The sequence below is a fragment of the Coptis chinensis genome, chromosome 2 (genome assembly GCF_015680905.1).
Source record: "Coptis chinensis isolate HL-2020 chromosome 2, ASM1568090v1, whole genome shotgun sequence".
Classification (NCBI taxonomy): Eukaryota; Viridiplantae; Streptophyta; class Magnoliopsida; order Ranunculales; family Ranunculaceae; genus Coptis; species Coptis chinensis.
Genome location: NC_141457.1, coordinates 80,004,828 through 80,026,398, shown reverse-complemented (window position 1 = coordinate 80,026,398; position 21,571 = coordinate 80,004,828). Strand labels below are relative to the sequence as shown.

Genomic DNA, 21,571 nt, shown 5'->3' with positions numbered 1-21,571 from the left:
ACTGTGTCTTTGTTTTAAAAACATTGACTTCAACAGCAAGATGGCCAAAAGACATGGACATTGAACCATCGCGGCAATTAATGAGCGCATTGGCAGTTGCCAGGAAAGGATGCCCTAAGATGATTCGGGCAGAGTCGTTAACGACTTCTGTATCGAGGATGACAAAATCAGCCGGATAGTAAAAATCCTGAACTTTTACCAGAACATTTTCGACCACACTCTTAGGATACTTAATAGACCGATCAGCTAATTGCAACGTCATTTTAGTGGGTTGCATCTCGTCTAGACCTATTTGTCTATACAAATAAAATGGGAGTAAGTTAACACTAGCCCCCAAGTCTAATAACGCGGTCGTCGTATAAGAATCTCCTAAGGTGCATTATCTGAGAGGGGGCGACCGGGGGTCCTTGTACTTAACAATTCCATTATGTTCGGATAGAGTTGGGAATTGTTCGCATAAAAAGCGTCTTTTGGTATATTGGTCTTACGCCTAGTAGTACACAATTCCTTAAGAAACTTGGCATGGTGTGGTAGCTTTTTAATAGCTTCGAGGAAGGGAAGGTTTATAGTTAGATTCTTGAAAACATCCCTAATCTCCTCATAATTTGTATCCCTAGTTAACATGGCTAATTTTGTGGAAACGGTGGTTTTTGTCTATATTTAGCAATGGTATCACCTGGATGTTTAACCGTGGCTTTCTGTTTCTTAGGTTGTGTTGTAACTGGTACCTCTATAGTGGTAGGCTCTTAAGTTTCTATTTCATTATCTAGTAAAAAATAAGGTGTAGGGCTCTTGGTGGGGGTAACTATAGGCATAGTTACTTTGTTATCAACCACTATGCTTTAGCGAGATCGGTGATGGCCTTTAGCTCACCTACATTTTCATATTCATTACTAGTATTATCGGTTATCTCAAAGGCGGTATTTGTTGTTTTAGGATTAGGTATTTCGTGACTTGGAAACACACCTTTGGGTTGGGCTTTATCTTGAGCCAACAGTTGGGTTAAATTATTAACGGATTGTAGAAGCTGTTGGTTAGATTGAGCCATGGTTTGGAAAAGTTTTTGGCTCACTTGTATGAAGGTGTCAAGACGATCCGGTTGTGTGGGTGTAATAGTCACGGGTTGTGCAACTGAAACTATTTCGCGTGAATTATTTATGGGTGGATTTTGATAGTTATTATTTATCGGAACGATACCTCTATTAGCATTATAATTATTATAAATACCTTGACTTTGTGCTTGACCTTGTCGAGGTTGCATTTGGTTGTTATAATTATTAAAATTACCCTGACCCTGTCCTTGTCGTGGTGGAGCTTGGTTAAAACTTTGTGTTGGCCTAACATATTGATTATTGTACCCTGGAGGTGTGACGTGTTGGTTATTTCTCCAACCGAAGTTGGGATTTTGTCTCCAAGGGGCGTTAGGTTCACTATTAATGGAACAAGCCTGTTCATAGGTAATAGGACAGTGGGAGTCGGGATGCTCAGGGCTCCAACAGAAACTACGTGGATTTGAATTTACGTTCATGACGGGGATAGGCTTTTGTTGAATAGAAATGGCCTCTACCTTTTTAGTGAGTGATTCGATTAGAGTTTTAAGTTCGGGGTCGTGTTTAATTTCAAACATACCGGCGGCCTTAACTGTATTAGAAGAACTAGCGGAGCAGTGGATATCATCACTACCCCCCCAGTTGTTATTTCGCTTAGTTTGATCCTCTAAAAATTTATAAGCCTCCGAGGCTCCTTTGCTTAAGAAACTACCCCCATTCATTATGTCTAGGACTTCTTTATGGTGCTGTAGAAGTCCTTTGAAAAAGGCACGAACTAACGTGTCTTTCGCTAAGTTATGATGTGGACACTCTATAAGGACATCGGTGAAACTATTCCAAGCCTCTGAAAATATTTCATGAGGATTTTGTCAAAAGAAATGAATCTTGGAAAGCATCTCATCCGTCTTTAGGGGTGGGTAAAAATGTTCCATAAACAGCTGAACAAGTTTGGCCCACGAGTCCACAGAATTAGGCGTTTGGGCAGTTAACCGAGACGCCTTTATCGGCTAAGGTGAAAGGGAATACCCGAGTTTAATTTGTTCGCACCTACCGTAGGATGGTGGAATGTTGTTAGGACTTGTTCAATCCTACGATGTAGCCGATAAGGTTTTTCATGGTCTAATCCATGAAAAGCGGGTAACAAATTAAAATATTTGGGGGGATTCGGAAATCCCCAATCGGTCCGCTAGAACGATGCAAGATTTGGGGCTATCGCTAAAGGCTTTGTAGAAGTCAGAGAGAGGAGTCTCTTCTTCGTTGGGCATTGTGTCAGGTGATGTGTGTGAATTAGTAGCTAGAGGTGTAGTGGGTGGTATACTAGATAGACTTGTTTGTTGACATTGTTAGGTAATTACGTTCGGTGTTTTTGTTCGGCCAGACCTTAATCTCATACAAGGCTAAAACCAAACTTAGCTAAACACATCAACACTCCAAACAATTCTGATATACTAGTATAAACCTCTAACAGGAGATGCGAGGTGTGGAAGAAAGGAATACCTGATTGCGTCCTTGCTTCGCTTATGAATAGCATCTTGTTTACGCGTGTTTAGTGTATATAACAAGTTAGAACACTGAAAAACTTGAAAAATCAAAGTTCGAGTCAAAACTGTTGAATTTCGGAAAAATTAGCAAAGGGCACGGGTGCGCTATCATAGAGGCGTCATGGCTCCGGTGTAATTTTCAAATTACAGTGTTTTTTAGGCGGTCGCTCGTGTTCCCAGCTATAGTAGCAGAGTGCTCCTTATAAGCGTGATCGCCTTCGGTGTATTTTTGTCCGGAACTTTTCAACGCTGAATCGGAAAACCACAGTAGGAATCAAACAAGGGTGGGTGGGTGAAATGGGACTTAAAGAAAAGTACATACACTATGAAAACAATGCAAAAGTGAAACTAAGATGGCAGCGGTGCCATTTGATAAAAGATAAAATTGAATAGTCTACCTACGAAATGAACGATGAACTCAAAACGTAAGTAAACTAAAACTTATTTATGAGTCTATTTTTTATCAAAGATTCTACTCTCAATCCAATGAGATATAGTGGAGTAGAGTGATCCGTTCCACTCCTAGTCCTTCCGCATGTTGTGTTTTCAAGTCTAATTACTTTACTCTAAGTCTAATGAGAGATTTACGAAAAGGGCAACTAGACTACGATGCAACTACCCACAAGATGCAACTAGTCGATTATCATAACAACTATGGGAATGCTACGTTGATTCGATGATAAGGAGTTAGAAGGGGATTGATTCCACCGTAACTCGACTTAATCCTATTAACGAATTTAATCGTAATCCGAATTGAATCGCCCATGAGAACAATTTGGTTCTTCCTAATCCCTAATTACACATGGCATTCCTACCAATTCATAACTAGCATGTGAACGATCAAACCCATTCTCATGGTGAACTAATCGTTTCTAGAGTGGAAGGGAAATTACGACGACTCTACGATAATCGGAATCAAGCTTTCATCAAGGCTTCTCAACCCCCTCTAATGGAGGGTTAGCCGAGAATCATTACGCAATCATTTTCGATTAAATTAAAACTAAACATGATATTTACTAATCTAAATTAAACAATAATTAAAATCGAATTAATAACTAAGAATTGAATACCAATTAATAAATGAAATCAAATCTAACACAATGTAAATGACAAGAATAGAAATTGACAAAATAACTATTTTATTTATCTAATCAATCCAGAACAATGATTCAAAGACTTAATCTAAAACAAGAATTGAAAATGGAACTAAAACTTAATTAATCTACAGAAAACTAGATCTAGAATTATCTATATTGTTTTAGGTCTAACTAGCTGATAAGAGCCCAAAACTGTAGTTTTAACCCCTTAATAATCATACTTTTAGACCAATTATGTGAGTAATAATTAAGAGTTAACACTGATTACGTGTTTTTATGCATTTCAGGCTTCAAAGTCCATTATGTGCAGAAATGTGCCACTTTAGCGAGATAAAGGAGCAAAGGTCGGTTACTAAGGAGTTCCGTGATTAAAGGCCAAGATTCAAGAAGATAAAACCTTTCAAAAGCCCGGTCAAAAGCTGAAAAGTCGACGCGGGCGTAAAACAAGATACACAAGTGAGAACTTCCGAAGGCCGTATCTTTGGACTCAAACCTCGGAATGGGGCCTACCTTATGTCAAAACGACCGACTCGGAAAGAGCTTTCCAATGGTCCAAGTCTTGACCCAATCAAAGGAGCAGAAGTGGACGAAAAGTCTGTTGAAGCCAACTACAGCTGGAGAGGCCTTTTTGGACTGAAAGAATTGGGTTTTGGGCCTGATTCTCTGGCCCTAAACATGGCTCCAAGCCCATTCACGATTTTTGGATCTGAATGTATAAAAACCAAAGCTTCACTCTTTGTTAATGGTAGATAGTTAGACCTAGATTAAAGATTAGATTAGTAGCCTCCATTAATTAATTCTAGATCTAGTTTTCCTTAGATTTAATTAGTTTAATTCAATTAGTTTCATATCTTGTTTTTATTTAATTCCTTGAATGATTGTTCGTCATTTAATTAGATAAATAAAATAGTTATTATTATTCAATTTCGATTTTTGTCATTTGCATTTATAGATCTAGTTTAAATTCTTGTTCTTATTTCATTCTTAGTTAATTAATTAGATTTCAATTATTGTTTAATTTCGATTAGTAAAGTTAGAATTTTGATATGAAGTGTAGTTATAATTCAATGGGAAATGATGGGTTGATGATTCGAGGCTAAAACCTCCATTAGAGGGGTTGATGAAACTTTGATGAAAACTTAGTGGTATAGTGTAGAAGCATTGTAGAATCTATTCCACTCTAGAAGGTCGTGATTCGCCATGAGAATGGGTGGACGACCTCACATGCTAGTTAGTATTTGGTAGAAATGCCATGAACACTAGGGATTAGAACTCAAAATTCTTGCCGTAAGAACGTAAGAATCGAGATACAAGAACCTATGCTAGGTTATCAAGTTGGATTCGAGGTGGATTCAATTCCCCTCTAATCCTTTATCTAGATTCAAAAACAATCATATTTCCATAGCATTCGTAGTTTAAATTCAAATAATCAATTTCATATTGCATCGTAGTATAATTCCCCCTCGTAAAACTCTCATTAGACTTAATACCGACTAATTAGACTAGAAAACATCACATGCTAGAGAACTAGGAGTGGAGCAAACTTGTTACTCCACTCTATTTCGATAGATTTGAGAGTAGAAACTTTGATAAATATAGACACATAATCTAGTTTTAGTTTACTTACGTTTTGAGTTTCATCGTTCATTTCGTAGGTAAGCTATTCAATTTTATCTTTATCAAATGGCGCCGCTGCCATCTTAGTTCACTTTAGCATTGTTTTCATAGTAGAATTAGTCATTTTTAAGTCCCATTAAACCCACTCACCCTTGTTTGATTCATACGGTGGTTATCTGTTTTGTCGTCCGAAAAATTCGACACAAAATTACCTTTGAACAGCGACCGCGCTTATAAGTAGCGACAAGCCTCTATAGTCTGGAACACGAGAGCGACCCACCCTCAGACCGAAGCGACCAGCCCTAAGTTCTTGGACCACGGCGACCGACCATACCGAGCGCACTCCACGCTTAAGTCATTGGAACACGGAGCGCGACGGCGCTTCTATGCGCGGCTTAATTGCTCTAAGCAAAATTTTCCGGATTTCTACAGGTTTGTTTCGAACTTCAATTTTTAAGTTTTTCAGTGTTCTAACTTGTTATTTACACTGAACATCGTAAACTAGACGCTATTCATAAGCGAAGCAAGGACGCTATCAGGTATTCCTTTCTTCCATACCTCGTGATCTCGGTTAGAGGTTCATACTAATATATCAAGATTGTTTGGATTGTTGTCGTGTTTAGACTTAGACTTGCATGAGATTAAAGGTCCGGTGGGACAAAAACACCGAGCGTAATTAATCGTCAACGTCAACAAACAAATCTATCGAAAGTATACCAATCACTACACCTCTAACTACTATCCCACCAACCACACCGACACAATGGTGAAGAAAGAGAGACTCTCTCTCTCGACTTTTACAAAGCCTTGGCGATAGCCCTATATCTTGCATCGTTCTAGCAGTAATTGGGGGATTTCCGCATCCCCCAAATATATTTAATTTGTTACCCATTTTTCATGGTTTAGACCATGAAAAACCTTATCGGCATTACGCGTAGGATTGAACAAGTCCTTATAACATTCCACCATCCTACGGTTGGTGCGGAACAAATTAAATTGAGGGTATTCCCTTTCACCTTAGGCGATAAGGGCGTCTTGGTTAACGCCCAAAGCGCCTAATGCAATGGACTCGTGGGCCAAACTTGTTCAAATTTGTTTATGGAACATTTTTACCAACCCCTAAAGACGGATGAAATGCTTTCCAAGATTCACTTCTTTCGACAGAATCCTCATGAATCATTTTCAGAGGCTTGGAATCGTTTCACCGATCTCTTTATAGAGTGTCCACACCATCACCTAGCAAAAGACATGTTAGTTCGTGCCTTTTTCAAAGGACTTCTACACCACCATAAAGAAGTCCTAGACATAATGAATGGGGGTAGTTTCCTAAGTAAAGGAGCCTCAGAGGCATATAAATTTTTGGAAGATCAGACTAAGCGTAATAATGGGGGGTAGTGACGATTACTCCCGCTCTGCTAGTTCTTCTTCAACAGTTAAGGCTACCAGTATGTTTGAGGTTAAATCAGATCCTGAGCTTAAAACTCTAATTGAATCCCTCACAAAAAAGGTAGAGGCCATTTCTGTACAACAAAAGCCTATCCCCGTCATGAATGTAAATTCAAATCCAAGTAGTTTCTGTTGGAGTCCTGAGCATCCTGACTCCCACTGTCCTATAGCCTATGAACATTCTTGTTCCATTAATAGTGAACCTAACGCCCCTTGGAGACAAAATCCCAACTTCGGTTGGAGAAATAACCAACAAGTCACACCTATACAGGGTACAATAATTAATATGTTAGGCCAGCGCACAGTTATAACCAAGCTCCACCACAACAAGGACAGGATCAGGGTAATTATAATAATTATAACAACCAAGCGCAACCTCGACAAAGTCAAGCACAAGGTCAATGTAGTTATAATAATTATAATGCTAATAGAGGTATCGTTAGGTAAATAATAACTATCACAGTCGCCCATAAATAATCATCAACGAGATAGTTCGATCCCACACCACCCGTGACTACTACACCCACACAACCGGATCGTCTTGACACCTTCATACAAGTGAGCCAACAACTTTTCCAAACCATGGCTCAATCTAACCAACACATTCTACAATCCGTTAATAATTTAAACCAACAGTTAGCCCAAGAGAAAGCCCAACCAAAAGGCGTATTTCCGGGCCAAGCGATACTGACCTAGAGCGACAAAAGAACACGACCTTTGAGGTAAGCGGTAATACTAGTATAGGAACTACAACCGTAGGTGAGCTAAATGCCATCACCACTCTCTCGTTCTGGAAGAGTGGTTGATAACAAAGTAACTATGCCTATAGTTACCCCATCAGTACTCCCTACACGGATATTGAACTAGATAGCGAAATAGAAACTGGAAGAACCTACCACTGTAGAGGTACCAGTTAAACCACAACCTAAGAAACAGAAAGCCAAGGTTACACATCAAGTCGAGCCATACGCTAAATATAGAGCGAAACCACCGTTCCCTCAGAAATTAGCCATGCTAACCAGGGATACTAACTTTGAGGAGATTAGGAACGTTTTCAAAAATCTAACGATAAACCTTCCTTTTCTCGAAGCTATAAAAAAGCTACCTAACCACACTAAGTTTCTTAAGGAGTTGTGCACTACTAGGCGTAAGACCAACATACCTAAAGACGCCTTTCTAACTGAACAGTTCCCAACTTTATCCGAAAATAATGGAATTGTTAAGTACAAGGACCCTAGTCGTCCTACTTTACAATGCACCTTAGGAGATTCTCACACGACGACCGCGCTACTAGACCTGGGGGCTAGTGTTAACTTACTCCCATTTTATTTGTATAAACAAATAGGTCTAGAGGAGATGCAACCTACTAAAATGACATTGCAATTAGCTGATCGGTCTATTAAGTATCCTAAGGGTGTGGTTGAAAACGTGCTGGTTAAAGTCCAAAATTTTTACTACTCAGCCGACTTCGTTATCCTCGACACAGAAGTCACTAACGACTCTGTACCTATCATTTTAGGGCGTCCCTTCTTGGCTATTGCCAACGCGCTCATAAACTGCCGCGATGGTTCGATGTCCTTGTCTTTTGGCCATCTTTCTGTTAAGGTAAATGTTTTCAAAATGAGGATACAGTATCCTGATTCATCTACAAATGGCGAGGTTAGCATGATCGAGAGCTTAGCTCAAGATTACTTCAAAAACATGTTTCCGGAGAAACATATTAACAAATTCCTTTCCTTCGGAAATTCCGACTTTAACAATGACTCCCTAGTAGTAGAGGAAATCAAGAAGAATTCCGCAACTCTTTTGCACTTCTTTACCACAGCGAGTCCCCTTGCCAACAACCATTCATCCTTTGATGCTATGACGGAAGATGAATTTTTCAATCTCTATCCCAGTGATCCTTTTGACCCACCTATTGAGGAATGTCTTGCATATATCAAGATTTCTGATGATATGGACTTGAGAGCTCTAGCTGAGAATCATTCACCTTCCATCACCAATATTCCCCACCCTCCACCTTTTCAAAGGAACCTCGAGTTTGCACTCGATCCTTTAGTTTCTCCTCTGCTTCATGATTTTTTAAATCCACCTAGTAAACAAATACTTCCCAAGGATAAACCACTTGACACCTTCATTTTCAGACTTGAGACAGTCCCTAACTACACCATGAATGAGTTTTGTGCTAAGCCCACATCCTCATTTTTTCCATACTTTCCCTCTAAAACTTATCCCAATCCACCATATTTTCCACAACCATTCACTTTTCCACACTTATTCACTAGGACACCCTGTCGTTTAAAGATGAAACATAAGGTGCATGATCGGTTATGTTATAGGTCAATCCGACTTCGCTTTCATTCCACTAGGCTACGTCGTAGGAAATCTTGGTGCTTGATTGTGTTTGGATATGTTTTCTGTGATATTTATTTATGGAATGATCCACAACTATTTCGGTTGTTGATATATGATAAACTGCATATTCATACATATGTTTAGATAAGTCTAGGGAATCTGACCTTAAAAGACCCAAGTTTTTGTACAATACCAACTTTCTGGAGTATAGGCCAAACAAAAATTTCAAACTTAAAAAGAGTTTTCCAATTTTGTTTGGGGGAGGCGTATTTTGGTATTCATTTCAAATCTTGTTGCCACCCTAAGCCTGTCATGTTTACTCCAGTAGAGTTTGTGTTAGTTAGTACGTAACAGTTTAATTGTGCTTCATATTATCATATCATCTTTACAATATTTCTATTACAGGTACTGCCAATTTTTGCCACGTTTCTATGGTAAATTCTTTCCTTATCTCTTTACACTTTGAGGACAAAACGTTCGATTGTTTGGGGGTGGGATAGAAACATCTGCAAAAATTAGACACTTTTAGGATGTAAATTATGCACTTTTATTTATAAAATGTTAAAAATTATAAAAATTAGTTAGTTACATAATTTAATTGTGCTATTGAATTGTTTCATGAACCCCCTTCTCCCAAATTGTTTGGGGGTGGTATAGAAACACGATGTAAATGTTAAGCACATATTAGGTTGTTTATTACGTATTATTTGTCTTAAAAAAAATAAAAATAAAAATAAAAAGTTTATGCTATACACTTAGGAATATTGGTATTATTTCTTTCTCTATGCTCTTAATAATCTAGAAGTCTCACGTAGCTTTTGCATTAGAATAGTTTTTAGAAACTTAGGTTAATATATAGGTAATTATCTTTGCATCTATCTATAAATATATTACATGAGTATCTATGATTGTTTGGCAGTAAGTTTCTGAAATCTAGGCTAGAGTACTTATTTTACAAATCCTGTGAGAATATAGCCTAAAGCCTTATATGAGTGAAACATTTGAGAAATGACACAAGGGAGAAGTATATTCCGAATAGAGAAATCACACGTCCACTTGCTTGATCACTAAACCATATCCTAAGCGAGAATGTAGGCCCTCTTTGGATCGATATAGCCAGAAATTCAAACCTATGAAATATTTTCCGCTAGTCGCCCCTCTGAGCCTTTCTTTAGCCTTTCATAAACCACAAATCCTTTACCCTTTTACAAAATAAAACAAAATAAAAAAATTTAACCTTCCCAATTTAGATAAGTCTGAGAATAGAATAAGGAAGAAAGAAGAAGAGAAAAACCTGTGTAAACAAAAGTTAGTTAATTGCTTCAAAAAAATAAAGAAAAGAAGTTTCCATCCAAAGAAAAGAAAAATAGAAATAGAAATAAAATAAAAACTCCAAAAAAATAGAATAAAAGGAGTCAAAAGCCAAAGAAAAAGAAAAAAAAAATATGGCTAAGGATGGAAACAAAGTGTAGAAGCAAAAGTAAATAACAAGGTTTTCTCTAGTTACATAATATGAAGACTCTATTATCTTAGACTTGTCCCTTTTGAATATCTATTTCCTTCCTTCTTAAACCATCTCCTAATCCCCGCAACACCTAATAAAGACCTCTAGCTCAATTAGGAATAGGTTAGTGGGATAGTAAGTGGCAGATGTGTTTGATCAACTTTGGCTTCCTTGTGTGTCATTGAGATTGTAAGGTAAAGTATGCCCACTGCACACTACACACTGGAGTAGCAAAACTTGAGTGGAAAAATCAGAGTGATTTTTATCTTGACTTTTATGTGAGAACCTACTTAAGGACGCTATTCCAAAGTTTCAGAAACGGACCTGTTATTGCATTTCATAGCATTACTCATTGTATATATGTTTATTCGTAGATGATTGATTATTATGCATATATTAGCTTAGGTTTCGACTTGATTACTCTATATGCATTGCTAGTGAGAGGTATAGTTAATTTAGAGCATGAATAAGGAAACAATAGTTTTATTTCTTAGTCGTTGTAGTATAGATGAAGTTTGTGAGTACTTTCATCGAAAACTCTCACGCGAGACTATAACGATCCACTAGGAAATTCTTAGTGGTTTAAGGCCTTGTTGCATATGGTCAATGCAATTGCAATCAGCGAAACGAGAGTAGATAGAACTCCATTTTTGGTCACTTATTCTAATTTCTCATCTTTGCTTGAGGACAAGCAAAATGCTGTTTAGGGGTGGTTTGATAAGAGCCCAAAACTATAGTTTTAACCCCTTAATAATCATACTTTTAGACCAATTATGTGAGTAATAATTAAGAGTTAACACTGATTACGTGTTTTTATGCATTTCAGGCTTCAAAGTCCATTATGTTCAGAAATGTGCCACTTTAGCGAGATAAAGGAGAAAAGGTCGGTTACTAAGGAGTTCCGTGATTAAAGGCCAAGATTCAAGAAGATAAAGCCTTTGTAAAGCCCGGTCAAAAGCTGAAAAGTCGACGCGGGCAGAAACAACACACAAGTCAGCAGAACTTCCGAAGGCGTATCTTTGGACTCAGACCTCGAAATGGGGCCTACCTTATGTCAAAACGACTGGATCAGAAAGAGCTTTCCAATGGTCCAAGCCTTGATCCAATCAGAGGAGCATAAGTGGACGAAAACTCTATTGAAGCCAACTACAGCTGAAGAGGCCTTTTTGGACTGAAAGAATTGGGTTTTGGGCCTGATTCTCTGGCCCAAAACATGGCTCCAAGCCCATGCACGATTTTTGGATCTGAATGTATAAAAACCAAAGCTTCACTTTTTGTTAATGGTAGATAGTTAGACCTAGATTAAAAATTAGATTAGTAACCTCCATTAATTAATTCTAGATCTAGTTTTCCTTAGATTAAATTAGTTTAATTTAATTAGTTTCATATCTTGTTTTTATTTAATTCCTTGAATGATTGTTCGTCATTTAATTAGAGAAATAAAATAGTTATTATTATTCAATTTTGATTTTTGTCATTTGCATTTATAGATCTAGTTTAAATTCTTGTTCTTATTTCATTCTTAGTTAATTAATTAGATTTCAATTATTGTTTAATTTAGATTAGTAAAGTTAGAATTTTGATATGAAGTGTAGTTATAATTCAATAGGAAATGATGGGTTGATGATTCGAGGCTAAAACCTCCATTAGAGGGGTTGATGAAACTTTGATGAAAACTTAGTGGTATAGTGTAGAAGCATTGTAGAATCTATTCCACTCTTGAAGGTCATGATTCGCCATGAGAATGGGTGGACGACCTCACATGCTAGTTAGTATTTGGTAGAAATGCCATGAACACTAGGGATTAGAACTCGAAATTCTTGCCGTAAGAACTTAAGAATCGAGATACAAGAACCTATGCTAGGTTATCAAGTTGGATTCGAGGTGGATTCAATTCCCCTCTAATCCTTTATCTAGATTCAACAACAATTATATTTCCATAGTATTCATAGTTTAAATTCAAATAATCAATTTCATATTGCATCGTAGTATAATTCCCCCTCGTAAACCTCTCATTATACTTAAGACCGACTAATTAGACTAGAAAACATTCTATGCTAGAGCACTAGGAGTGGAATGAATTTGTTACTCCACTCTATCTCGATAGAATTGAGAGTAGAATCCTTGATAAATATATAGGCTCATAAGAAAGTTTTAGTTTACTTACGTTGTGAGTTCATCGTTCATTTCGTAGGTAAACTATATCATTTTTTCGTTTATCACTAGCTACCCTTAACAAAGAGCTAAGCTTTGGTTTTTATACTTTCAGATCCAAAAATCGTGCATGGGCTTGGAGCCATGTTTTGGGCCAGAGAATCAGGCCCAAAACCCAATTTTTTCAGTCCAAAAAGGCCTCTTCAGCTGCAGTTGGCTTCAACAGACTTTTCGTCCACTTCAGCTCCTCTTATTGGGTCAAGGCTTAGACCATTGGAAAGCTCTTTCCGAGTCGGTCCTTTTGACATAAGGTAGGCCCCATTCCGAGGTCTAAGTCCAAAGATACGGCCTTCGGAAGTTCTGCTGACTTGTGTGATGTTTCTGCCTATGTCGACTTTTCAGCTTTTGACCGGGCTTTAGGAAGGCTTTGTCTTCTTGAATCTTGGCCTTTAATCACGGAACTACTTAGTAACCAACCTTTGCTCCTTTATCTCGCTAAAGTGGCACATTTCTGCACATAATGGACTTTGAAACCTGAAATGCATAAAAACACGTAATCAGTGTTAACTCTTAATTATTACTCACATAATTGGTCTAAAAGTATGACTGTTACAGGGTTAAAACTACAGTTTTGGGCTCTTATCAATCAGTTTCAACAGTTAGAGTACCATATCACTACAGCTCTAATCAGTCTTGAGTTCATAGACAAACCCGAAACGACGTTGAGTATCGATCCCTAGTTAGATGCACTCATCTCTGAGTTCATCTCAATAACATAAGGATTTGAACTAACATTCCATCTCTAGTATATCATTTCAGCTTCTTGTTTGATTCTACATCAGCTGGACAAACCAGAGGGCTAACGGCCACAGTAAGGTCTCGCACGAGATTGGACCCAGTGTAAACTTGGTCACTCGCGAGATTGTTATGGAGTATAAGCATTCTAAACTTGGCCAGACTCAATCGTTTTGGGACTGGATGTATAATCTAAACCTAGTTTCTAAGTAGTGATTCTAGAACATTAAAATGTAACCTGATCCTCACATGAGCATCATTATCCTTCCCCTTGGGAGGATTTTAGCTCATGGTCCTTGGATGGATTGATTCTTCTTGATGCATGCAATGAGTAAGTAAAAAGAAGTGAATGAAGAACAGGAATTTAACTTGAAGAAAATAGATTTTATTTGAAGTGAAAACTTCCTGTAGCTAATACAAAAGCTTGAAAGGAAAGGAAACTACTACTGTATGAAAGTGTAAAACAACTAAAGGAAAAATGTAAGAATGAAAAGTAGTCTTCCCCCCTTCTTTCATCCCAAATATATATCCCTCCTTGGAATCTCATGTGAAGCATCCATATTTATTTGTTTTGTCCTTTTCCTTTTCTAAAAATCCAAACTTTTTATTAACAAAGTTTGTCGTTTCCTTTTCTAAAAATCCAAACTGTTATTAACCAAGTTTGTCCTTTCCTTTTTCACCAATCTAGTCATGTATTTATTGTTTTGTATTTTCTTTATTTGCAAGGTGTCCAACAAGTGTCCATCACTTGCCACTTGTCTATGTATTATGACTCATCATTTCTTATGGACTCGCAGAGTAGGTCCACGTGTTGTGTCCAGTGGCGGCTCAGATTTTTGCATTTTTACAACTTTCTGTCTTTGAGTAGAGCTCATCGCCCTGGTTGTTCTGGCAGTTCACTTGTCGAAATCGGCGTCCAGTTTTGAAAGATGTGAGCTTTGGAAGTTTGCTGCTTCTTTACACGTGGACCCGTTCTGAACTGGTTTTGTCCCTTTGGAATCTTTGGCTCTAGTCAGGCTCTATTGGGCTTCACTGGGGCTAAGTGGGAAGACTTTAAGTATGCACAGTATTCCCGTACTTTGATGCAAGTTTTATCATCATATCACGTTCATTGTGAAAATCTACAAAAGTACAAAAAATATCATTATTTCATGATTATTAAACACATAATTAACCAAAATGCTATGTCTCTACGGGGTTTAGTATTACAGTTTTAGGTGCTTATCACACCACCCCCAAACAGCACTTTGTTTGTGCTCAAGCAAAGAAGAGACATTAAAATGATAAGTGGCCAAAAATGTGTTGTCCTAAACTAAGTCTCATTTCGCAGAGTGCGGTTGCATTAACCTTATGCAAGAAGGCCTTAAACCACTAGGAATTCTCTAGTGGACGAGTTATAGCCTCATGAAAGTTTTCCAGAGAAGATACTCACAAACTTCATATATACTACAACGACTAAGCAACAAAGGTTTGTTCCCTTAATTAATCTAAGATATCTATACATCTCACTAGCGGGGGAAACTAGGATTAATTCTTTTCAAATTCAAGTTAATATACATACAATAATCAAAACATCTACATATGAACATGAATGCAGTGATCTTTACAATGAAATGTACGAGCAGGGCCGTTTCTGGATTTTTTGGATAACATCCTTAAGTAGGTTCTCACAGGTATGTGTCGAAACACAAATTCTCTTTATATTTTTCCACTCAAGTTTTGCTAACTCTAGTGTGTAGTGGGCACATGTTTCCTCACATACTCAATGACAATCAGATGAGCCGAGGTCGAGAATTGACATCTACTACTTATTATCACACCATCCTACTCCTAATTGAGCTAGAGGTCTTTATTAGGTGTGTAGTGACCCATAATAGAGCCGTGGACCAAGTCAAAAAGGAGGGGCGGGTGCAGTGGAATCAAACAACATGGGGGGACAACAGAACATGGACCTTGAGAACCCAGAAGAGAGGCGTGTCGGTAATGGGCTGAAGGGAAGCCGCTAGATGAAGGGACAGATGGAGGGCCCAGGGCGAGGTGAGAAAGTAGGGGCATGATGACGGCAATTGAGGTGATGGAACCCTAAGGTGAGGTGAGAGGAATGACATCAAGGAGAGGAACGAAGGAGAATAGAGGCAAGATAAGAAAGGTGGGAGAGGGAGCATAGGAAGAGGGGGACGTGAACCCTAAGGGGGGGGGTGGGGAAAATCGCGACCGAGGATGGGGGGGAGAGGATCGATGGACAGGGAGAGAGGGAGAGAGGATATAAAAAGAACAGTATATAGAGAAGGAAAAAGGAGGAGAAGGGAAAAGAGAAAAAGAGAGAGAGAAAAAAAGAGGCAGAGAGTGACATTTGGAGAGTTCATATTTTAGGTTAATACATTTGGCGCCGTATGTGGGGATGTGAGCAGATGGCCGAGTAAAGATGGCACCGAAGAAGCAACCCGGCAGGCCAAAGAGAGTACCAGTGCGAGAAAGGACACCGGAAGCGGGGATAGAGGGAGAAGAAGGTAGGGGAGCCGACTTAGAAACAGAAGAGATCGCGACTCATGAGGGAGGAGATCGGGAGGCTAAGGGAGGAGAACGATGGGTTGAGGAGAGAGAAAGAAAGACACGAGGAAGGACTGGATGAGGAAGCGAACGGTGACTCGGAGGAGGAAGAAGAGGAGCCCAATTTGGTGGAAAATCCGGTGGCAGGCTTGACAGTCGAACAAGTACAAGATCTGATAGATAGGGACAGAGAAGCAAACCAGCAGAAAGAGAAAAGCCGGGGAGGAGCCGGCCGGCAGTGGTGGTGGCGGGGTTAAATCGCGAACCCATTGATGAGCGGTATCCGGCTTCGAAGTCCCAAAGCGCTTTAACCAGCCCCGATTTGAGAGATACGATGGAACCGGAGACCCGGCGGATCATATCCAGCACTTCAGGCAACAGATGCCACTATGGCAAGAACCAAAGTATGATGGACTGCGGTGCATGATGTTCCAAGCAAGTTTGAAAGGAGGGGCGTCGGACTGGTACTACCGGCTGCCAGCGGAGAGTATAGGGAATTTCCAGGAGTTGGAGCAGGCTTTTGTAGGGCACTTCATACACCAGAAGAAGAGATCGGTTGACATCGCGGCCCTGTTTAATGTGAGGGAAAAATCAGCAGAGACAGTGAGAGAATATCTATGCCGATTCAAAGACGAAACCCTGAAGGTAGAGAACTTAGACGAAAGAACCGCGGTCATCGCCTTTGAACGCGGGCTGCGGCCGGGGACGGGAGTACATCAGTCCGTCGCCAAGAATGAGATTGCCACGTTGCACGAATTGTATCCACGGGTGGAAAAATACATCAGATATGAGGACACATTGCCAAGGGAGTCCAGGAGAGTGGGGAAAGCTGTTCTATCTTTGGACAGGGATAGGGAGCACCGCAAAGGGAGGAATGCAGAGAAGGGAAGCGAAGGGTACCGCGGGAACAACCCAAGGGTGGAAAAGGCACGGGACGGAATTCGGCGGGAGAACAAAGAGAAGAAGCCGTACCGAGAGATAGAAGTGACGCCGCTAAACAGACCATTGGGGGAGATATTGCCACTTATTAAAAACCTGCAGGGATATGAGGGACCGCGGAATACACCAATGGAGCTGCCAGATAAACCGTTCTGTGAATATCACCAGATGCGAAACCATGAGACGGATGACTGTTATGCTTTGAAGTGGATGGTGCAGAGATTGGTGGATAAGGGCAAGATGAAGGAATTTGAGAAAGAAGCACGAAATGATGATCGCATGCAGCGACAGGATCAGCTGCTGGGAACTATACATGTGATTTTTAGCGGGGAGATATTAAGTCATAATGCACATAGAGGTAGGGTGAGGAGAACCGCGAGCATCCAACAAATCAGTAGTAGGGCCTCAGTTCCGCGACCAAGATTGGGATCCGTCCGAAGAGCAAGATATGATTGTCTTCAGTAGGTCAGATTTGCAAGCGGTGGACTCCCCTCATGAGGACGCATTAGTAATCACGGTGGCGATGGGAAATTATCTAGTGAAGAGAGTGTTGGTAGATTGTGGAAGTGCGGTAGATTTGTTGTTTAAAGGAGCTCTGGAAGAGATGGGGATTGATCCCGGACAGTTGAGGCCTCCCCGCACCAAATTATATGGATTCAACGGAAGCATGACGGAGCCCGTAAGGGAACTCTTGTTCTTTGGTGGCGGCCCTACGTTACGGTGTTCGCGCGGTTCATGGTGGTGGATTCCGCCTCCCAATATAACGCAATCTTGGGTAGAAAGTGGATTCACGAGATAAAGGTTGTACCGTCTACTTATTATCAAGTGATACGATTTCCAACTCCTTCGGGTACATTCAAAGTCCGCAGAGATCAGGTGACAGCCAAAAACAGTCATAGGGGAACAGTGAAGCGGTTGGTGCATAAGACAGAGGATGAAGGCCCCCACTCGAGGAAGAGATGGGCATAGCAATTACAGATCGCCTCCGCGGAGGGGAAGGGGGAACCGACGGAGGGGTCAAAGACGTTAGACACAATTGAAGTGGTGAATATAGGAGAAGGAGAGGAAAAGAGACTCATCTCGGTAGGTTCTAGTCTAACGGAGGAATGGAAAGACAGGTTGATACGATTCTTGTCGAAAAACAGGGATGTGTTTGCATGGATGATTGAGGACGTCACAGGGTTAGACCCAAAATTTGCGTGCCATAGGTTGCACATGAATGAAGACGCCAAGCGGTCCAAAGGCGGATTGCGAGTATCGACCGGCACGCGGAGAGTATTCGCGAAGAGGTGTTAAGGCTGAAGGGAGCAGGCATCATACGAGAAACAGAATTCACCGAGTGGCTGTCCAATGTGGTCGCAGTGCCTAAAAAGAATGGCAAAGTGTGTATGTGTGTTGACTTCACGGATGTGAATAGGGAGTGCCCGAAAGACAGCTACCCCATGCCGCGGGTAGATGAGTTGGTAGACAGGACGGCGGGGTATAAAGTATTCTCGTTCATGGACGCATCAATGGGGTACAACCGCGTTTGTGGTAGAAGGTGGCACCTATTGCTATAACAGGATGCCGTTTGGTCTGAAGAATGCAGGGGCCACGTTCCAAAGACTGGGTGAGAAAATGTTCGAAAGCAAGATTCGGAAGGGGATTGAGCTGTACATAGATGATATGGTGGAAAAGAGCATGTCGGAGGAAGAGCATTTGGAGGGCTTGCGGGAGACTTTCGATATATTGCGGAAGTATAATTTGAAATTGAATCCAGAGAAATGCACATTCGGAGTAACTACTGGCAAGTTCTTGGGCTACATTGTGACTCACCGCGGCATAGAGGCTAATCCTGAACAGATAAGGGCTTTGATAGAAATGCCATCCCCGCGGAATGTAAAAGAGGTGCAACGGCTAGCAGGAAGGGTGGCGGCGTTGAACAGGTTCATATCCAAGTCATCCGACAAATGCAGACAGCCAGTATAGGCTATTCTATGAAGACGCCCGGACTTCGCGATGGACCGAGGAGCGAAGAGGCATTCCAAGTATTGAAGGGGTATTTGAGCAGAGTGCCCTTGTTATCGCGGCCGGAGAAAGGGGAGAAGTTGTACCTGTATCTAGGGGCCTCTGAGTATGCGGTGAGCTCGGTGCTGATCCATCTGGTAGATCGAGTGGAGAATCCGGTATATTTTCAGAGCAAAACACAGCTAGACGCAGAGACGAGATATAGTAGAATCGAGAGATATGCCCTGGCCCTGGTCTTTTTGACTCTGAAGTTGAAGCCCTACTTCAAGGCCCATTCAGTCGTAGTGGTTACTAACCTACCCCTTAAGCATGCGTTAAGGACAGAGAGTTCGGGGAGAATATTGAAATGGGCGGTGATGATGCTCGTCGCGTTGAGATCTGATACAAGACTGCACGACGAGGACCGCAGAGAAAGCTAGGAGCGATGGCGGAATTCCTAATGGAATTCCCGGCTGAGGATCCTAATTGGGGGGAAGAAATGATTATGGAACCAGAGAAGGACGGGGAACACGGTATGATGGACCCCTGGGATAAAAGGAATGGATGGAGGATATTCGCGGATGGGTCAGCCACAGATGAAAGTAGCGGCATAGGGGTGGTGCTTGTTACACCTGATAATAATAGGATAGAGTTGACGACAAAATTGGGATTTGCGGCATCAAGCAATGAAGCAGAGTATGAGGCAGTGATAGCAGGTTTGGGGATGGCTGAGAAGGTGGGAGTCCGAGAGCTGATAGTATATTTGGATTCGAATCTCGTGGTGTGCCAGGTTAACGGAGGCTTTGTGGCTCCATGTCCGAGGATGGCAAAGTATCTGGAAGTGGTGCGGGAAAAGGCCAAAAGGTTCGCAAAGATCCAGTTTGTACATTTGGGTCGCGGGGAGAACAGACACGCCGATGCACTGGCATATGTGGTGGCGGCAATGCCGGGGTCAGAAGAAAGGACGGTAAGGGTGGGGAGATTGGACCGACCTAGCATGGAAAAAGGTGCGGAGGCGTGCCAGGTAACCGAGGAAAAGAATGCTGGACAGATCCCATCAGGGATTTTTTGCGGGGGAGGGTGGTGGCAGACAAGAAAGAAAGGAGAAGGTTGGAGCAGACAGCTTGAAGATACGTCTTGGTAGAAGGAGAGGTGTATCGAAAAAACTTTAGTGGGCCCTTGTTGAAATGTTTGGGGTCTCGAGTAGCTAAGAAGGTATTAGCGGAATTGCACGAAGGCGACTGTGGGAGCCATTCTGCGGGAAGAACTACTGCACACCGGCTGTTGACACAGGGATATTTTTGGCCTCATATGAAAAAGGATGCAGTGGACTTCGCACAGAGATGCCTCAAATGCCAGAGATTCTCACAGCGGATATTCGCACCTGCCGAACCCCTGCACAACGTGTCAAGCCCATGGCCGTTTTCCATGTGGGCAATGGATATAGTAGGACCGCTGCCCGTGGCCAGCGGCGGGAGAAGATACATGCTGGCAGCAACAGACTACTTTACAAAGTGGATTGAGGCCGTTCCGTTACAGCAGATCAAAGAGGCGCAAGTGATTAAGTTCCTATGGGAGAATATCATATGTAGGTTTGGGGTACCATATGCTATAATCGCCGACAACGGGACTCAGTTCACGGGAGCAAAGGTGGCAGCATTTTTACAGACATATCGGGTGAGGCAGGGTTTCTCGGCTCCTTACAACCCCGAGGGCAATGGACAGGCAGAGTCATCCAACAAAACGATTATGAACAACTTGAAAAGGAAGTTGGAGGATAAAAAGGGCGCCTGGGCCGATGAGCTAAATCATATGCTGTGGGCATATAGAACCACCCCGAGGACGAGTACCAAGGAGACGCCATTCGCCATGGCGTACGGAGTTGAAGCTGTAATCCCTTCAGAAATGATCGCGGCCACGGGTCGAACCAGGGCTGTGGAAGATATGTCTAATTGGCGTATATTGGCTGGAGACTTGAACTTGTTGGAGGAGAAAAGAGACGCCGCGACGATTTGGCTAGAGGAATATCACCGGAGGCTGCAGAGAGAGCAAGATACAACCGGCGGTCGCCACCGACACTTCAAAGGTTGGTGAGTGGTGTGCGGGCGGTGACGCCGAAAGTACAAAAGAGGAGAAGGATGATAAGTTGGGTCCCAACGGGAGGGGCCGTATACCGTGGTGGAGGCTGGAGGGGCAGGAACCTACAAGTTGCAGACCATGGAGGGGAAGCAGATAGAGAGACCGTGGAACGTGAGATTGTTGAAAAAATTTTATAATTGAATGTAAGCACGTCTTGGGCAATGTAAAGGGGGCCGGAGTGGAGGACCCCCGCTGAATGTAAAAATATAAAACCACAGCACTTTTGTGAATGTAGTAAAGTTTGTTGTCCGTGATATCGCAGAAAGTAATGTAAGCCATATAGGAATAGAGAAAATGCCTCATGTATTTCAGGATAAATAATTGTATAGAGACTATAGGTATTTTGAGAGAGCCCCATCAGGTGGAAGTCCCGGATCGATGAGAAGTCCGGGGAGAAAA

At 41.3% G+C, this 21,571-nt stretch overlaps 1 protein-coding gene and 1 pseudogene across 1 annotated transcript; both read left to right on the top strand.

Annotated features, from left to right (window-relative positions):
* The first annotated feature begins 1,841 nt into the window (after positions 1–1,841).
* On the top strand, positions 1,842–1,935 carry LOC147518137 (small nucleolar RNA R71; annotated as a pseudogene).
* Positions 1,936–16,489: 14,554 nt separating this feature from the next.
* LOC147518136 (uncharacterized) lies at positions 16,490–17,512 on the top strand. Its single transcript, XM_086593837.1, has one exon. It carries the CDS (start codon positions 16,490–16,492, stop codon positions 17,510–17,512), a length of 1,023 nt encoding a protein of 340 aa, XP_086449963.1.
* The last annotated feature ends 4,059 nt before the right edge of the window (positions 17,513–21,571 follow it).

Coding starts and splice junctions, on each gene's coding strand:
- LOC147518136 (XM_086593837.1), top strand. CDS start 16,490: ATGCCACTATGGCAAGAACCAAAGTATGATGGACTGCGGTGCATGATG.